Source organism: Lethenteron reissneri, chromosome 59 (genome assembly GCF_015708825.2).
Source record: "Lethenteron reissneri isolate LAM-NWPU_2019-01 chromosome 59, ASM1570882v1, whole genome shotgun sequence".
In the NCBI taxonomy this organism is placed as follows: Eukaryota; Metazoa; Chordata; class Hyperoartia; order Petromyzontiformes; family Petromyzontidae; genus Lethenteron; species Lethenteron reissneri.
In genome coordinates, this window is record NC_083837.1 from 137357 (window position 1) to 157387 (window position 20031).

General features: G+C 45.5%; 2 protein-coding genes across 3 annotated transcripts; both read left to right on the top strand.

Moving 5' to 3' along the window:
• The first annotated feature begins 3211 nt into the window (after positions 1-3211).
• Positions 3212-11430, top strand: LOC133357671 (zinc finger protein OZF-like). Its single transcript, XM_061575753.1, has 3 exons — positions 3212-3288; positions 6360-6432; positions 8604-11430. The coding sequence occupies exon 3, from the start codon at positions 8632-8634 to the stop codon at positions 10105-10107; it is 1476 nt and encodes a 491-aa protein (XP_061431737.1). The 5' UTR covers positions 3212-3288; positions 6360-6432; positions 8604-8631; the 3' UTR covers positions 10108-11430.
• LOC133357672 (zinc finger protein 391-like) lies at positions 8614-19342 on the top strand. 2 transcript variants are annotated; one of them, XM_061575755.1, is made up of 4 exons: positions 8614-8684; positions 13483-14246; positions 14578-14647; positions 16121-19342. In XM_061575755.1, exon 4 carries the CDS (start codon positions 16149-16151, stop codon positions 17478-17480), a length of 1332 nt encoding a protein of 443 aa, XP_061431739.1. In that variant the 5' UTR covers positions 8614-8684; positions 13483-14246; positions 14578-14647; positions 16121-16148; the 3' UTR covers positions 17481-19342. The 2 variants fall into 2 exon arrangements, with proteins under 2 accessions (XP_061431739.1, XP_061431740.1); XM_061575756.1 differs by lacking the exons at positions 8614-8684; positions 14578-14647 and having other exon boundaries at positions 11579-14246.
• Positions 19343-20031: the final 689 nt, after the last annotated feature.

Below are 20031 nucleotides of genomic sequence, written 5' to 3' on the forward strand. Positions count from 1 at the left end.
ATATTTCAATGCAGTAATTTAACTTCGTAAAAATGATTGTCAATAATTTAGAATGAATACTTGTCCGATTGTGTGCGTACATGTAACATTTTGTCTACAAGGGTCAAACATTGATTAAGTGATGTTAGGACAAAGTGTGTGTTTTTAGAGTAACCTGTACAGATCACTCAGGTGAGACTCATTGTTCTTGTGATACAGGTCAAAGGGTACTTTTGTGGTTTCACGAAGCATCTCCCTCTGGAGCAACTCATTGTCTTTGAAATAGGGAGCACACTCGGATCATTCATCAGTTACAAGGCAAACCACTTAAAAGTTACACCTAGAGGAGGTACATTCTTTATAACACGAATTATAATTTTGCATTACGTGTTGACGTAGATTTTGTCTAACTCGGTCTAGAAATGCTCCTTGCTGATTAACGTCTGGATGTCCGTAACTATCGGTTGAAACAAGCCCGGCTGCTGTTGAGACGCTGTGCACCAATAAGGGTCCACAGGTGGCTTGCACTGAATCATTGACGCACTCCCAGAAGTCCGTGCTAGTTATAGTTTGTGTAAAACATTCATTTGTTTCGTGGAGAGATCGATAAATGAAAGATGTCGTGTCTGCTGATCTGCTTCATAGCAAGGAGGTAATTCTAAGAGCCTATTTGAAATGCATTTTTGGTAGAGATTTGTATTTGGTTACAAGGCAGAGCACATCTAGTAGATACATTCTCCACAACAACACTCATTAGAATTTTGCATGACGTCTTATATGTTGGCGAACTAGGACAAGAAATGGTCCTTGCCGATAAACGTCTGGATGTTGACAACCATGGAGTTGAAGCAAGCCTGACTGCCTGCGGTGCCCCTCACAACCATTTATGGCTTTCGGCCAGGAAAGTCACGAAGAAAATTGCACACGAACGACGCATTCACGCAAACTCCCGATGCTCCGTTTTGAAGTTTTAAAATGAAACAACTTTGAATTGTATTATGTTTTTAATTAGATAATTGTATTATATCATTTTACATCTGGAAGACTTAATTGAAAACAACATTTCGCGTGAATTATCTTTGTCGTTAACTAGATGGCCTTACCGGGGTTCGGTTTGATGCGGACTTTCACCTGGTTGGGATCGCGGGGTGGAGATAAGGCGACATAGAGCTGGCCGTGCCAGAAGACCGCCGTCTGCAGATCGATTCCAACGCGATTGAACGTCTGTCCCTGCTCCTCCGTCGTTCATGCAGGGGGCGCGTAGGTTTGCAGCGCCCCCTGCATGAAAACTAAGGAAAGTGCAGCGTTCATCACAGATAGATGAGGTGCGCTTATATAAGAGTACTCGCGGGAAGTACCCGGCGTGAAATTTCCCACCTTTTATCGTAATATATAGGATACTAAGCCTAAGCACACCCGAGGATTGCACTTTTGTTGAAAAATGAAGGTGTAAAAATTTGGCCATTATTGGCCAACAACGGCATAGGTTAGTATGCCGATTTTCTATATTGGGACGTGCACATTTCATCATAAAATGTTTCACTTTTAATCTAATACATAGCATACTAAGGGTAAATACAATTGATGAATTAACTTTTTGTTGAAAAAGAAAGCTATGAAAATTTGGCTTATTTTGGTTAAAACCGGCATAAGTATCCCCGATTTTATTTTTGGGGCGTGAAAATTTAATCGTGAAATTTCCCACTTTTAAAGTAATATAGAGCATACTAATGCTTAACAAAATGGAGGAATTCACTTTTTCTTGGAAAATCTAGCTATGAAATGTAGCAAATTTTGGCCAAGAACGGCATTGGTAAAGTATGCCGATTTGATCTTTTTACTTCAAATTCATGGTCAAATTTCCCACTTTTAATGTAATATATAGGCTAATCATGCTCAACACAACCGAGGAATGCACTTTTTATTTAAAAATACAGCTGTAAAAATTCGTTCAATTTTAGCTAAAAACGGCAGAGGTTTAGTATGTCGATTTTCTGTTTGGGACGTGAACATTTCATCGTGAAATTTTCCAATTATAATCTAATACATAGCATACTAAGGCTAAATACAATGGAGCAATGAACCTTTGTCGACAAATAAGGCTGTGAAAGTGTGGCCAATTTTGGCCGATTTAATTTTTTTACTTTAAAATTTCATGGTGAAATTTACCACTTTTTTACGTAATATATAGAATACTAAGGCTAAGCACACCCGAGGATTGCACTTTTGTTGAAAAATGAAGCTGTAAAAATTTGGCCATTATTGACCAAAAACGGCATAGGTTAGTATGCCAAAAACGGCATTTTAATCAAATACATGGCATACTAAGGATGAATACAATAGAGGAATTAACTTTCGTCCAAAAATAAAGCTGTCAAAAGTTTGGCTTATTGAGCCTAAAAACGGTACAGTATGCCGATTAACTTTTTTATATTCGAAAATTTCATGCATGAAATTCCCCACTTTTTAACGTAATATATGGGCTACTCAGGCTAAACACAACCAAGGAATGCACTTTTCGTTGCAAAAAAAGCTAAAAAAAATTGGATCGATTTTGCCAAAAAACGGCCTAGGTTCGTATGGCGATTTTCTTTTCATGGACGTGAAAATGTCATCGTGAAATGTCGCCAGCGGTGTGCTGGAGAGCCAAGCCACGACATCTACAAAGTGCTGCTCACAGCGAGTAGCACCCATTGGAGGTCGTCACGGCACACACAGAGGGGGTTGGTGGCCAGCACCACGCCCGGCCGCCTTTGTCTCCCCAGTGCTAGCGATGTTGACACCGCACCGGGGACTCGTTTGAGGCTGAGTCGACGTAGGGGAGGCTCAGGACCGGCTCAGAAAGTCGTCACTGGCGGTGTTGGCCACTAGCGGGAATGGAACTCGGCTGGTCGGTGCGGAGCGCAGCGCTCACCACGTCACTGCCGCTCCCCTTCTGTCAAACTTGAACTCTGATGCCGCTCTCTGACGTCACAGCGCCGTGATCTCATCGGCGTCAAACGCCTGGGGGAGGTGTGCCTCGCTAGTGACGTCATGTCACCTACCCCGACCACCGTGCTCTTGAGCGTGACGTCACCTCCGCTCGGCCGCTGCCGATATGTCCCAGTGCCAATCCTTATTTGGGCAAAGCCAAGCCCGGTGACTGGCGGCTTATTAACATAATTTATTCGTGAAGTCGCGAGTTTCGAGCCGCTCATTGTGGGGAGGGGCATGTCATCGTACACCGCAAGTGACGTCATGTCACTTGCTGCCGCGTGACGTCACGAGGGACCAGGAAGTTGCCGCTCGGCCCGTGCACTGTTATCCGAGGTGAGATTCTCATCGCGGTTGTGGTGGTTGTGGTGGTTGTTGTTGTGTACCGAGGTAGAGCCTCGCTCTCTCTGTCGTAGGGATGTCAATTGAGTAGCAGCGAGCATGGAAGCGATGTCCACGTTGGAACTTTACAACGCGGGGCCTTGCCTCCTGCCCTCGCCTGGTCGCGTTTGCTTCAATTCTCTCGCTTAGTTGAGCAACCTGTGGAAGAACGTAATCAGCCAGGCGATGCGTTAGTTGTGTGTTGACCGACTCTGTGTTGCATTGCATTACATTTCAAGTTTGTTTGATTAAGTGGCTCTCTCTCTCTCTGCAGTCACCAAACCTCCAAATCTCTCATTGACACAAGGCCGTAATTATAATATGTTATAAGAATTATAATATGTTATAATAATCATAATACATATTAATTATAATGTTATAATAATTATAATGTTATGATAATTATAATATGTTATGATAATTATACTGGTAGGAACGAAGTGGACCAGACCACCAATAGATTATTGTGTCCGTCCGTCCGTCCGTCCCTCCGTGTATCAACATCGCCCCCTACTGCAAATACTTGGCATGACCCTACAAAAACCTTTAGACTCAGTGACGCTATCCTGGCAGCAACATCGCCCCCTACTGCAAACACTTGGCATGACACGTGTAACATTCCCTTATTCCCTGAGATAGCTTTTGATTAAAACCTTGAAATTAAATAAAGTGCGCGCGTTTCGTTAACATTAACGTGAGTAGCCGCGTGTAAGAGTTACATTTTAACGACAGGCGCGCGCTATAATCAGTAGTTTATACTGGTATAAAATAGTTTGACCAGACAAGCTGGGTGTTGAAAGTTTTTCATTGTCACGCCAAATGTGCTGCAATCTTTGATTATTTAGCTGCTGGCTGCATGTTTGGTGGCGATGCTACCGTTATAGCAGCACCAACTGCGGTTGGTTCTGGGTCCATGGAAACGACGCTTTTCACTGCGAGTTTGTAAAGGGTTCCAGCAGCAAATGCGGTCTCTGTTTCAGCAAGCATCTTTCAACGTGGGCGTCCAGACAACCATTGGGATCTTCAAAGTCGTGGTTGTTTTCGGTATCCATGTCGTGCGCGCGAATAAAAACTCGAAGTGCCAAACAAACACCGCTCAATGTAGTACTGTTATATGAATATGCAAACGCCCGTTTATTCAACTCTATGTAGACGACATAAAATGCACCAAGGTGCCGTTTATTCCCTCTATTTTATTTCACCTTTATACTAGTAAATGCATTCGAGTTTCCCCATCTAAGGTCAATTAATCTCAGATGTGATCGTTTGGAAATGAAAGACTACGAGTCTTTAAATCTCACAACGTTTCTTGTAAAAAACAAACACTTTTAATAATTAACGTTACACTAGAATACAGTAATTTTTCTTTAACTCCTCTATACCCGGTCGATATCCCTGTACCGGTACTAAGTATTATTCCTACCAGCCCACCCCGCAGGGTCCTGTTAATATATAATTATAATAATATATATTAATTATAACGTTATAAGTATAATGTTATAATAATTATAATAATCAAATATGCCCCTCCAATATATTGCTGTAAAAATATTTGTAAATAATAATTGCGATTCTCTGTTAATAAAAACAACAATTTGCTAAACCTTGGCCACAAAATCTGGACTTGTCTTCATATAACAACTAGCGGAAGTATCCGGCTTTGCCCGGGTGAAAAATATATTTCTTAAAAACCTTACATATATACACAGATGGGCTGCTATTCCTGCCCCCCCCCCCCAGCCAGGATCTCCTCGGCCTATAGTGTGGTGGGGTGTCGAGGCCTAGTTCCGTGCAGAGCCTCCGGCCTCGCCTAAATTGCCCACCCGGCTGAGGCTGGGTACTGGGGCCGTTAACCCCCCCCCCCCCCCGCGCTACAATAATACTGTCTAATCGCTATAATTTTATTATCTACCGACCCTATAATAGTAATTGCACACATTGGGGTGGGGGGGGAGTGAAGAGGACGTGAAACTTTGATGAATTTACCTCAGAGTCGCGTGTTAATGCGTGCACATATTTTTAACGGGAATTAAAAATGGCGTCCACCCCGCAGCGAATGCGTCGCTACCCGTTGCCAGGGGCAACCGCCGTCCAATGAAACTGCGTATGGTCCGGCGACACACAGACAGACAGACAGATTTGCGATTTTATATATATAGATGCATAGATTCCTGTTTATAGGATTGCGTCGTACTTTATGAATCCCTAATCTCTGCCATTACATACTATGAAACAAGAACGGTAAAAAAGAAAAAACAGAGCAATGTATTACGATACACTATTAGACATTATTGTATCAAATAAAACAAAGTCCATCCCATGTGCTAGTGAACTTTTAAAAATATTTTAGGGAGGAAATGGCAGGAAAATCGTTTTCAAATTTAGATATTTTTCTGGGGGGGGGGACCCCAGACCCAGGGAAGATTTGGTCCCCCCCAATGTTGACTCCATGGCTACGGCCTTGCATTGACGTGCTAGTTTTTCTACCCCCCCTCTCTCTACCCCCCCCCCCCCTCTCTCTATTTAAGGCCTCAACACAGAGGCGTTGTTTCTCTGTGTGCCTATGTGTGTGTCTCTGTATCTCTCTGTGTGTCTGTCATGTCTGTGTGTGTCTCTCTCTGTGTCTCTGTGTCATCTCTCTCTGTGTGTCTATGTGTGTGTCTCTCTCTGTGTGTCTTTGTGTCATCTCTCTCTGCTTATGTGTCTGTCTATGTGTCTCCGTGTCTCTCTCTCAAATTGAGCAATCTTTGGAAGAACGTTTTTAACCAGGTAGGGTGTTGACTGTTATGTTAGCTGACTCTAAGTTTAATAGGTTTTTTTTCTCTTTCATTTGTACCTGATGATGATTGCTTGTGTTGCAGTTGAAACGTCGTATGCTATTATATAATGTATTTATTTATTCTACGTGACTTTACCAAAAGAACCAAATAGTATCTTGCTTAAGTTTTAATTCCCTTCACCTGGCTCGCTACTTTGTAACTTTGTTTTGTTTTAAATATTCACAGTTTTTTTTCATTTTTTACCAGGCCACGCCCGCTTGAGCTGCTGTAACGCTCTTGTTTTCAGAAGCGACCTGCCCACAACAACAATAACAACAAGGTGAGGCTCGTCAACAGCGTGGTGGTGTTCACTCTAGACACGTGGTGGCGTTCGCTCTAGACACGTGGCGGTGTTCACTCTAGACGCGTGGCGGTGTTCACTCTAGACACGTGGTGGTGTTCGCTCTAGACACGTGGTGGTGTTCGCTCTAGACACGTGGCGGTGTTCGCTCTAGATACGTGGTGGTGTTCACTCTAGACATGTGGCGGTGTTCGCTCTAGACACGTAGTGGTGTTCACTCTAGACACATGGCGGTGTTCACTCTAGACGTGTGGTGGTGTTCACTCTAGACACGTGGCGGTGTTCACTCTAGACGCGTGGCGGTGCTCACTCTCGATGCGTGGCGGTGTTCACTCTAGACGCGTGGCGGTGTTCACTCTAGACGCGTGGAGGTGTTCACTCTCTACATGTGGAGGGGAAACCCGGGGATCGGGAAGGAAATCCACGCGACCACGGGGAGAGAGAGAGAGACACACGTAAACTACAAATATACAGCAGGTGTCAGGGTCGGGATCGAACCCACGACTTCCTGTATGCCAGGACAGGTAGTTAACATCTCACCACAGAGAGACAGGCAGCCTCGGCTGTGTTGGTTGATCCTCAATTAATTACTTGGTGGAGTGAGGAAGCATTAATACTGAGCAGGTGAAGGTGGCCAGGCGTGGGTCTGGACACACCACCACCTGTGAACCATGCCAGTGTGTGACAGTGGTGGAGCCAGTGGGGGTGGGGTGGCACGTGCCCCCCCAACGATCCGATAGAAATCCGTAATTTCGATAGGATCATTGGGGTTTATTAGTAACTAGCTTCACTACCCGGCTTTGCCCGGGACTTGGATTCTTGTCTTGGATTAATTCAATATTCCCTCATAATTCACTGAAAAACCCTGAAAAAATTGATGCTTGCAAGAAGAAAGCCGAAACACTTCAATTTACCTAAATCGGATGTTTTCACTCAAGGAAATTCAACCTGAACCCACTGCTACGTCAGGTCGAGTTTTGCCACTCGGGAAGGGAATGACGTGGCGTTCGCTTAGAAATTCCAGACAGCATAAGCTGTGAATATTTCATTTCGCCAGAGCTCAGCGTTGGAGACTTTTTGCTGCTTCACACAAATAAACATGTAAGTTTTGCTTTATATTTAAGATGGCAGTTGTACTCGTTCTGCACACGGATTTGTATTGAAACTCCAAGAAGCCAATGACTTAATCGGCCAGGAGCGAAGCGCCACCTAAAATCTCCTGGCACGTTGTGAACAGCTGTAGAAGTACGGTGCGCGAAGAGCCATGTGGTAGGGGGGTAAGCATTGCAGAGCGCTTAGCTCAGGTGTGATGCGGGTTGATGCCACATACGTCATGGTCATTTCCCCCCCCCCCCCCCCCCCAAATACAAAAGTCTATTTTTCTTTCCTGAAGGCATCAACACGTTCAGCGAGCGCGATGACGATCACACGCGTCGAATGAAAAGCAAGGGACAAGTCCTTTCTTACTAACAACTCCTTACTTACTAACAACTCCTATAATTTTTCATTGCTGGAGGGGTTTCCCCCCCCTACCTGAAAATCCTGGCTCCACCTCTGAGTGTGTGACATTGTCAAGTTTGTATTTTGCAGTAAAGTCTATTAACTCTTGAGCACAGAGGTTATATCAAAACAGTAGTTTATTTTAGTTTTCCTCTGGAACTCTTTGTAAGAATGGAGTCAGGAAGTGATCACTGCACACACGTGCAGCAGCTGAAGTCGGAACTGCTCATCCCAGCAATCAAGGACATCTGTGCCTGGCTTCACACCTCTAAGTTGTGTTTGAACATTAATTTATGCATTTGTGCATAACACAAATAGTATTATTTTCAACACCCTTTGCTATGTCAGCTGAATTTAGCTTTCATAAACATTTATTTAGAAGCCAGACAGCTGAAATTGTGTGCTCTGAGTTTTGGGTTAACGTTCATTTTGAGGATACGAGGGCTTCCAGGCATGTTTATGACCATTTGGCCTCTCATTGTGTGCCATAACAGCCCGTGTGATGAATTTGGGACACTTTTTTTTATTATATCATAAATATATGAATAACTATAGACGTGTAAGTCACGTGTGACTGTGTATATATGCATTCCTCTGTGCCTCGATACTGATGTGTAGATGGTGTGGATATTCTTTGTTTCTGTCTGCAGCTGTCGCTGCCTCTGCAGAAGTGGTCTCATGGAGCAAAGGCAGTCGGTGCAGCTCGGTGCAAAAAGGCAACAATGCGACCGGTGTGCATACAGTACGGATTGTCCTGCACATTTGACACGGCACCAGAGAACTCACACAGGAGAGAAACCCTTCAAGTGCAGTGTGTGTGGGAGGGCGTTTGCACGTTTAGCTACTCTTGTAACACACAAGAGAATACACACGGGAGAGAAACCCTTCAAGTGCAGTGTGTGTGGGAAGGCGTTTGCACAGTCATCTGCTCTTGTAACACACAAGAGAACACACACGGGAGAGAAACCCTTCAAGTGCAGTGTGTGTGGGAGGGCGTTTGCATTTTCATCTGCTCTTGTAACACACAAGAGAACACACACGGGAGAGAAACCCTTCATGTGCAGTGTGTGTGGGAGGGTATTTGCATGTTCAGCTCATCTTGTAGCACACCAGAGAACACACACAGGAGAGAAACCCTTCAAGTGCAGTGTGTGTGGGAAGGCGTTTGCACAGTCATCTAATCTTGTAGCACACCAGAGAACACACATGGGAGAGAAACCCTTCAAGTGCAGTGTGTGTGGGAAGGCGTTTGCACAGCCATCTACTCTTGTAGCACACCAGAGAACACACACGGGAGAGAAACCCTTCAAGTGCAGTGTGTGTGGGAAGGCGTTTTCAGATTCATCTGCTCTTGTAACACACAAGAGAACACACACGGGAGAGAAACCCTTCAAGTGCAGTGTGTGTGGGAAGGCATTTTCAGATTCATCTACTCTTGTAAAACACAAGAGAACACACACGGGAGAGAAACCCTTCAAGTGCAGTGTGTGTGGGAAGGCGTTTGCACGTTCAGCTCATCTTGTAAAACACCAGAGAACACACACGGGAGAAAAACCCTTCAAGTGCAGTGTGTGTGGGAAGGCGTTTGCACAATCTTCTCTTGTCAGACACCAGAGAACACACACGGGAGAGAAACCCTTCAAGTGCAGTGTGTGTGGGAATGCGTTTTCAGATTCATCTACTCTTGTAGGACACCAGAGAACACACACGGGAGAAAAACCCTTCAAGTGCAGTGTGTGTGGGAAGGCGTTTGCATGGTCACCACATCTTCAAAGACACCAGAGAACACACAAGCATCAGAAGATCCACCAGGAGTGGAGTGTGAAATCAGCTTGTGAAAGTCAAAGTGCTGCAATGAGCCCATCCCTCATCAAACAAGAACGGGAAGAAAATCCCAGCTTGGACACTTTTAAAGGTAACGAGGTGAAATGTGAAGACGTGATGGTGAAGAGCCAAGAAGTGAAGGTAAAATGTGAAGATGAAGATTCAACTCCAAAATCGGACCTTCGCATCGATGGAGACAACGTGAAGCAGGAGGAGAATTCTGACTGTGAGGCAGAGCGAGACAACTCACAGCAGTTTGTGGAAGTGGAGGTGTGGGTGGACTTCCTCCGAGACAATACAAAGTCAAATGGAAACCCGGGAGATGCGTAAGCCTTAGACCAGTGGTTCTTAACCTGGGTTCGATCGAACCCCAGGGGTTCGGTGAGTCAGTCTCAGGGGTTTGGCGGAGGTTAAGACACACCTGACTCATATGATTGTGCACCAGTAAAACATGTACCTATGTTTTGAATTTAAAAAAATATTTTATTTTTCCAATTAAGAAGGGTTCGGTGAATGTGCATATGAAACTGGTGGGGTTTAGTACCTCCAACAAGGTTAAGAACCACTGCCTTAGACGATGCAGCTCCAATAGATGCACCCTTGTCACAGGCCTTTAATGACAAGAATGTGAAGTTGAACACTCAGTTCCTAGGTTCAACCTGCAGGGTAAGAGCGGCCAGTCTTTATGGACCTGTGTGTTGGGTAGATCTCTAACCAGGAGCGAATGCCAATATGCTCCCAAGCATTCACTGTTATCAATTGCATTTATATTGTGCTTGCTTAATTGCCTCAGCAATTCGGAGTTTTCATCGTATCTCGTCTTAAACACTCCAAGAGCATCCCCAAGTAGCAGCTGCCCCTGTGTGGCACAAGGTGGTATCCCTTTACCGGTCTGCATGTGGACAAGAGCCTGTCAGTAGGGGGCGATGGTTGATGTGGTATCTCAGTTGTGGAGTTTGTAGGTAATGTTTAGAACTTGCTACATTTTTACCCAGATGCCAGCATGCAATGGCCGACTCGTTTTGAATGGTGCATTAGTATGTTGTACATACACTTATAAGCAGACGGTGCGTATTTTTTTTCGTTAGCTTTTTGTTAATAGGATGTAACCTAATATTTCAGTGCAATAATTCAATTTTGTTAATATGCCTGTCACGAATTTAGAATGAATACTTGTCTGATGGTGTGCGTACATGTAACCTTTTGTCTACAAGGGTCAAACATTGAATGAGTCATGTTAGGACACAGTGTGTGTTTTGCAAGTAACCTGTACAGATAACTCAGGTAAGACTCATAGTTCTTGTGATACAGGTCAAAGGGTACTTTTGTGTTTTCAGGAAGCGTCTGCCTTTGGAGCAACTAATTGTCTTTGAAATAGGGAGCACACTCGGATCATTCATCAGTTAAAAGGCATACCACTCAAAAGTTACACGTAGTGGAGATACATTCTCTACAACTTGAATTATAATTTTGTATTATGTGTTGACGTAGATTTTGTCGAATTAGGATGAGAAATGATCCTTGCTGATTAACGTCTGGATTCTAGATTTGAAGCTTTCGTGACTGCAATGATTCATATTCTTAGGTTTTTTTCGGTAAAGTCACGTAGGTAAAAACATTAATAAGTAAAATAAAATAAAATCACGACGTTTCAGAGGCAACACAAGCTTCCGTCTTCAGGTGGTACCGTCACAGTCACGACAGCTGTATCAAGTAAATGAGAGATTGCAGGAGCTACCACTCCGTTTATATAATGGTTGGAGAAGGTGGTGGGGCAAGGGCCGCATACGTATTATTAATATGGTAAGGTGAGGCTTGAGACTAAGAATAGACAGCATAACAAAGGCTGAGCCTTTGTTATGGAGAGGTGCGATTTGTGACTCAACCTGTAACAGGGAGACCACCACTAAACATGGTAAAACAGTAATGGTTGTCAGTCAAATAAGATTGGCAAATAAGTGTAGTTAAATCTTTTTTGCATGGTTAATCACATCTTTCCAATGATTACTCAGTTTGTAACCGTCATCACGGTTGAAATTATGTCTGTGTTTGTATATTTGTATGGCTTCGTGTACAAACCTTTGATGGTAGCCAGGAGGTTTGCAGAGAACTTTGGTCTCGGAAAATACAATTGTTATGCAGTCTATTCTTAATCTCAAGCCTCACCTTACCATATTAATAATAAGTATGCGGCCCTTGCCCCACCACCTTCTCCAACCATTATATAAACGGAGTGGTAGCTCCTGCAATCTCTCATTTACTTGATACAGCTGTCGTGGCTGTGACGGTACCACCTGAAGACGGAAGCTTGTGTTGCCTCCGAAACGTGATTTTTATTTTATTTTACTTTTTAATGTTTTTACCTACGTGACTTTACCGAAAAAACCTAAGAATAACGTCTGGATGTTTGAAGCTATCGATTGAAGCAAGCCCGGCTGCTCTTGAGATGCTGTGCACCAATAAGGGTCCACAGGTGGCTTGCACTGAATCATTGATCCACTCCCAGAAGGCTGTGCTAGTTATAGTTTGTGTAAAACATTCCATTGTTTCGTGGAGAGATCGATAAATGAAAGATGTCGTGTCTGCTGATCTGCTTCATAGCAAGGATGTAATTTTAAGAGCACATTTGAAATGCATTTTTGGTACAGATTTGTATTTGGTTACAAGGCAGAGCACATCTAGTAGATGCATTCTCCACAACAACTCATTAGAATTTTACATGACGTCTTATATGTTGGCGAACTAGGACAAGAAATGGTCCTTGCCGATTAACGTCTGGATGTTGACAACCATGGGGTTGAAGCAAGCCTGACTGCCTGCGGTGCCCCTCACAACCATTTACGGCCTTGGGCCAGGAAAGTCACGAAGAAAATTGCACATGAACGACGCATCCACGAAAACTCCCGATGCTCCGTTTTGAAGTTTTAAAATGAAACAACTTTGAATTGTATATTGTTTTTGAATTAGATAATTGTACTTCATTAAAAGCTTATATTTTACATCTGGAAGCCTTCATTGAAAACTACATTTCGTGTGAATTTTCTCTAGTCGTGAAGTAGATGGCCTTGCTGGGGATTCTGTTTGATGCGGACTTTCACCTGGTTGGGAGAAGACCGCCGTCTGCAGATCGATTCCAACGCGATCGAACGTCTATCCCTGCGCCTCCGTCGTTCATGCAGGGGGCGCGTAGGTTTGCAGCGCCCCCTGCATGAAAGCGATGGAAAGTGCAGCGTTCGTCACCGACAAATGAAGTCGTGCGCTTATATATTTACGTATAAATTGTACACCAAAACCGGTCCACAGTTGACTTGCACTGAATGCTGCAGTAGTTATTATATTTTGTGTAAAACATTCCTTTGTTTCGCGCAGAGACTGATAAATGAAAGACGTCTTGTCTGCTGATCTTGTTCATAACTGTGTACACTGATATCCCACATTGCTTACACTACACACCACACACAGGGAAATAAATATAAACTAGAACAACTTCCGGGGATGGGCAAAGATCGAGGAAACTTTCAATGATTCGAGTTCAGTGAGTTCGATTCAACATCTCTGTCCGTCTGTCTCTCTGTTTGCCTCTGTGTGTCTCTCTGCCTGTCTCTCTGCCTGTGTCTCTCTGTCGATGTCGTCTCTGCGTATCTTTCTCTGTCTCTGTGTTCTTCTTGTCTGTGTCTGTCCGCCTGTCTTGTCTGTGTCTATCAGCGTCTGTCCAACCGCAGTCAACGACTGTCAGTAGCAGCAGGCGCCCGTTCAACTCCCACGGCTACACGCCACTCAAACTTGCTCCCAACACACAAAGACAAAGATCCCCCGTATAGCCTGCACAGACTGTAGGGGCAAGTGCTGTTAGCGAGCACCTATGAAGGGTGGGACGGCACACGAGGGGGTGGGTGGCCAGCACCACGCCCGGCCGCCTTTGTCTCCCCAGTGGCGATGTTGACACCGCACCGGGTACTCGTTTGAGGCTGAGTCGACGTAGGGGAGGCTCAGGACCGGCTCAGAAAGTCGTCACTGGCGGTGTTGGCCACGAGCGGGAATGGAACTCGGCTGGTCGGTGCGGAGCGCAGCGCTCACCACGACACTGCCGCTCCCCTTCTGTCAACAAACTTGAACTCTGACCCCGCCCTCTGACGTCACCGCTCAGCGTGACCTCATCGGCGTCAAACGCCAGAGGGAGGTGTGCATCGTTAGTGACGTCATGTCACTCACCCCCCGACCACAGCGCTCTTGATCGTGACATCACATCCACTCGGCCGCTGCCGATACCTGTCCCAGTGCTAATCCTTATTTGGGCAAAGCCACGCCCGGTAACTGGCGGCTCATTAACATAATTTATTCGTAAAAGCCGTAGCGAGCTGTGGAGGGGAGTGTCATCGTACCCCGCAAGTGACGTCATGTCACCTGCTGCCGCGTGACGTCGCGAGGGACCAGGAAGTTGCCGCTCCGCCCGTGAACTGAAATCCGAGGTGAGAAATTCTCATCGCGGTTGTTGTGGTGATTGTGGTTGTTGTGGTGGTGGTTGTTGTTGTTGTGGTGGTGGTGGTTGTGGTGGTTGTTGTTGTGGTTGTGTACTGAGGTAGAGCCTCGCTTTCTCTCTCGTAGGGATGTCAATTGAGTAGCAGCGAGCATGGAAGCGATCTCCACGTTGGAACTTTACAACGCGGGCCTTGCCTCCTGCCCTCGCCTGGTCGCGTTCGCTTCAATTCTCTCGCTTAAGTTGAATTTGTCTTGACCCGGATCGCCACTTTGTAACTTTGTTTAAATATTCAATATTAACACCATATTTATTTTTGCCAGGCCACGCCCGCTTGAGTTGCTATACCGCTCTTGTTTTCACAAGCTACCTGCCCACAACAACAACAACAAGGTGAGGCTCGTCAACAGCGTGGCGGTGTTCACTCTAGACACGTGGCGGTGTTCACTCTAGATGCGTGGCGGTGTTCACTCTAGACACGTGGCGGTGTTCACTCTAGACGCGTGGCGGTGTTCACTCTAGATGTGTGGCGGTGTTCACTCTAGACGCGTGGCGGTGTTCACTCTAGACACGTGGCGGTGTTCACTCTAGACGCGTGGCGGTGTTCACTCTAGACGCGTGGCGGTGTTCACTCTAGACGCGTGGCGGTGTTCACTCTAGACGCGTGGCGGTGTTCACTCTAGACGCGTGGCGGTGTTCACTCTAGACGCGTGGCGGTGTTCACTCTAGACGCGTGGCGGTGTTCACTCTAGACGCGTGGCGGTGTTCACTCTAGACGCGTGGCGGTGTTCACTCTAGACGCGTGGCGGTGTTCACTCTAGACGCGTGGCGGTGTTCACTCTAGACGCGTGGCGGTGTTCACTCTAGACGCGTGGCGGTGTTCACTCTAGACGCGTGGCGGTGTTCACTCTAGACGCGTGGCGATGTTCACTCTAGACACGTGGCGGTGTTCGCTCTAGACACGTGGTGGTGTTCATTCTATACGCGTGGTGGTGTTCACTCTCTGCATGTGGAGTGGGGACAACCGGGGGATCCGGAGGGAAATCCACGCGGCCACGGGGAGAGAGAGACACGTAAACTCCAAATATACAGCAGGCGTCAGGGTCGGGATCGAACCCACGACTTCCTGTATGCCAGGAGAGGTAGTTAACATCTCACCACAGAGAGACACGCAGCCTCGGCTGTGTTGGTTGATCCTCGATGAATTACTTGGTGGAGTGAGGAAGCATTAATACTGAGCAGGTGAAGGTGGCCAGGCATGGGTCTGGACACACCACCACCTGTTAACCATGCCAGTGTGTGACAGTGTAAAGTTTGTGTTTGCAGTAAAGTCTATTAACTCTATTGAACACGGAGGTTATCACAACAATAGTTTGTTTTTGTTTTCCTCTGGAACTTTGTAAGAATGGAAACAGTCAAGAAGTTAACACAGCACACATATGCAGCTGAAGTCAGATCTGTTCAGCATTCAAGGACATCGTGAGCCTGGCTGGCTTCACACCTCTAAGTTGCGATTGAACATTAATTTATGCATTTTTGCATAACACAAATAGTATTATTTTCAACACCTTTTGCTATGTCAGCTAAATTTAGCTTTCATAAATATTCCTTTTGTTGCTAGACAGCCAAAATTGTGTGCTCGGAGTTTTGGGTTAACATTCATTTTGAAGATACGAGGGCTTCCAGGCATGCTTATGACCATTCGTCCTCTCATTTTGTGCCATAACAGCCCGTGTGATGAATTTGTGACACTTTTTCACTATATCATGAATATATGAATAAGTATAAACGTGGAAGTCACGTGTGACTGTATATATGCATTGATACTGATGTGTAGATGGTGTGGATATTTTTTTCTGTCTGCAGCTGTCGCTGCCTCTGCATAATTTGTCTGATGGAGCAAAGGCACTCAGCGCAGCTTGGTGCGACAAGGCAACAATGTGACCGGTGTGCATTCAGCACGGATCGTCCTGCACATTTAGCACGGCACCAGAGAATTCACACAGGAGAGAAACCCTTCAAGTGCACTGTTTGTGGGAAGGAATTTGCATGGTCATCTGCTTTAAAAAAACACCAGAGAACACACACAGGAGAGAAACCCTTCAAGTGCAGTGTGTGTGGGAAGGCGTTTGCACGTTCATCTACTCTTGTAACACACAAGAGAACACACACAGGAGAGAAACCCTTCAAGTGCACTCCGTGCGGGAAGGCGTTTTCAGATTCATCTTCTCTTCATGTACACCAGAGAACACACACGGGAGAGAAACCCTTCAAGTGCAGTGTGTGTGGGAAGGCATTTACACGTTCATCTACTCTTGTAGTACACCAGAGAACACACACGGGAGAGAAACCCTTCAAGTGCACTGTGTGTGGGAAGGCATTTTTACATCCATTTCATCTTAAAAAACACCAGAGAACACACACGGGAGAGAAACCCTTCAAGTGCACTGTGTGTGGGAAGGCATTTTCACATCCATTTGCTCTTAAAAAACACCAGATAACACACACAGGAGAGAAACCCTTCAAGTGCAGTGTGTGTGGTAAGGCGTTTTCAGATTCATCTACTCTTGTAATACACCAGAGAACACACACGGGAGAGAAACCCTTCAAGTGCAGTGTTTGTGGGAAGGCGTTTTCACAGTCATCTACTCTTGTAATACACCAGAGAACTCACACAGGAGAGAAACCCTTCAAGTGCAGTGTGTGTGGGAAGGCGTTTTCAGATTCATCTACTCTTCATGTACACCAGAGAACACACACGGGAGAGAAACCCTTCAGGTGCAGTGTGTGCGGGAAGGCGTTTGCACGTTCATCAAATGTTCAAAGACACCAGAGAACTCACAAGCATCAGAAGATCCACAAGGAGTGGAGTTTAAAATCAGCTTGTGAAAGTCAAGGTGCCGCAATGAGCCCATCCCTCATCAAAGAAGAACCGGAAGAAAATTCCAGCTTGTATACTTTGAAAGGTATCGAGGTGAAACATGATGATGTGAAGGTGAAATGTGAAAAAGTGATGGTGAAGAGCGAAGAAGTGAAGGTAAAATGTGAAGATGAAGATTCAACTCCAAAATCGGACCTTCACATCGATGGAGGCAACGTGAAGCAGGAGGAGAATTCTGACTGTGAGGCAGAGCGAGGCAACTCCCAGCAGTTTGTGGAAGTGGAGGTGTGGGTGGACTTCCTCCGAGACAATACAAAGTCAAATGGAGACCCGGTAGATGTGTAAGCCTGAGACGATGTCGCTCTAATAGATGCACCTTTGTCCACAGGCCTTTAATGACAAGAATGAAGTTGAACACTCAATTGCTAGGTTTAACCTGCAGGGTAAGAGCGGCCAGTCTTTGTGGACCCCAATAAGCTCCCAAGCATTCACTACGTTCTAATAATTGCATTAAAATGGTGCCTGCTTAATCGCCTCGGCAATTCGTAGTTTTGTATCGTTTCTCGTCTCAAACACTCGAAGAGCATCCCCAAGTAGCAGCTGCCCCTGTGTGGCACAAGGTGGTGGCCCTGCACCGGCCTGCATGTGGACAAGAGCCTGTCAGTAGGGGGCGATGGTTGATGTGGCATCTCAGTTGTGGAGTTTGTAATTTGCTAAATTTTTACCGTGACGCCAACATGCAATGACCTACTCGTATTGAATGGCACAATAGTATGTTGTACATACACTGTTAAGCAGATGGTGGTATTTTTTTTGAAAGCTTGTTAATGCGATGTCACCTGATGCAGCATATTTCAGTGCAGTAATTCAATTTTGTTAAAATTACTCAATAATTTAGAATGAATACTTGTCTGATTGTGTGTGTACATGCAACATTTTGTCTATAAGGATCAAACATTGAATACGTCATGTTAGGACAAAGTGTGTGTTTTGGAAGTAACCTGTACAGATCACTCAGATGAGACTCGTTCTTGTGATACAGGTCAAAGGGTATGTTTGTTTTTTCAGGAAGTAGCTTCCTCTGGAGCAACTCATTGTCTTTGAAATAGGGAGTACAATCGGATCATTCATCAGTTGCAAGACATACCACTCTAAAGTTACACGTAGAGGAGGTACATTCTCTACAACACGAATTATAATTTTGTATTGTGTTGCTGTAGATTTTGTCTAACTAGGACTAGAAATGGTTCTTGCTGATTAACGTCTGGATGTTCACAACCATGGATTGAAGCAAACCGGACCGCCTACAGCCCCCTCACAACCATTTACGGCCTTGGGCCAGGAAAGTCACGAAAAAAATTGCGCACGAACGACGCATCCACGCAAACTCCCGATGCTTAGTTTTGAAGTTTTAAAATGAAACAACTTTGAATTCTATTACCTTTTGATAATTTTATTTATTCATTAAAAGCTTATACTGGTTGGAACGAAGTGGACCAGACACCAATAGATTAGTTCGTCCGTCCGTTCGTCTGTCCGTCCGTGTAGCAACATTGCCCCCTACTGCAAACACTTGGCATGACCCTACAAAAACCGAGACCTAGGCCTGAAACTCTCCCTTCGTATCGTACCCCCGCATGTGTGAAAGGGAGTTAATTAACAATGTTACATTCCCTGATGTTTTTAAATATAAACATTTACATTTAAAGCTTTTACATAAATAATTAAAACATTTATATTAACAATTAACTCACGGCGGTCTAAGGCCTACAGCTAGGCCTAAAGCCTAGACCTAGGCCTCAAGCTCTCCCTTCGTATCGTACCCCCGCGTGTGTGAAAGGTTAGTTAATGTTTAACAATGTTACATTCCCTGATGTTTTTAAATAGCAACATTTACATTTAAAGCTTTTACATAAATAATTAAAACATTTATATTAACAATTAACTCACGGCGGCCTAAGGCCTACAGCTAGGCCTAAAGCCTAGACCTAGGCCTCAAGCTCTCCCTTCGTATAGTTCCCCCGTGTGTGTGAAAGGGAATTAATGTTTAACAATGTTACATTCCCTGATGTTTTTTTAATAGAAACATTTAAATTTAAAGCTTTTACATTAAAAACAACTCCCTACCTCCCCCTCGTCAGTGGCTCTCCAGCCGAGCCAGGCCTGGGAATCTCTCCCCCGCTGGGGGTGTATTGGGCGGGGCTACAGCGGCAGGTGGTGGGGCTACGCGGGGCTGGGCGGGGCAACGGCGGCAGGGGGCATGGACACGAGGTGGAGGGCGGGGCTACGCGGGGTTGGGGCGGGGTTACGGCGGTAAGGGGCGGGGCAGCGAGCTGGGGGCGGGGACACCGAGATGGGGCGGGGCCACGGGTGGCCAGGGCGGGGTTACGCGGGTGGAGGGCGGGGCCACGGGGCATCCACTTATTGGCGGCCATTTTTTGCCTTTTCATTTTATTATAGCCATTCAATTCGGTCCTACCAGCCCACCCCACAGGGTCCTGTTATCATTTTACATCTGGAAGACTTCATTGAAAACGACATTTAGTCGTTAAGTAGATGGCCTTGCCGGGGATGCGGTTCGATGCGGACTTTCACCTGGTTGTGATCGTGGGGTGGAGATAAGGCGACATAGAGCTGGCCGTGCCAGAAGACCGCCGTCTGCAGATGGATTCCAACGCGATCGGACGTCTGTCCCTGCGTCTCCGTCGTTCATGCAGGGGGCGAGTAGGTTTGCAGCGCCCCCTGCATGAAAACAACGGAAAGTGCAGGGTTCATCACAGATAGATGAAGTTGTGCGCTTATATAAAAGTATCGCCAGTGGGTTTTCAAAGTACCTTCGTCTTCCAGAATCAATTTCGCGTGAGCCCACCGTATTAAAACAATGCTCAGCTGTAGC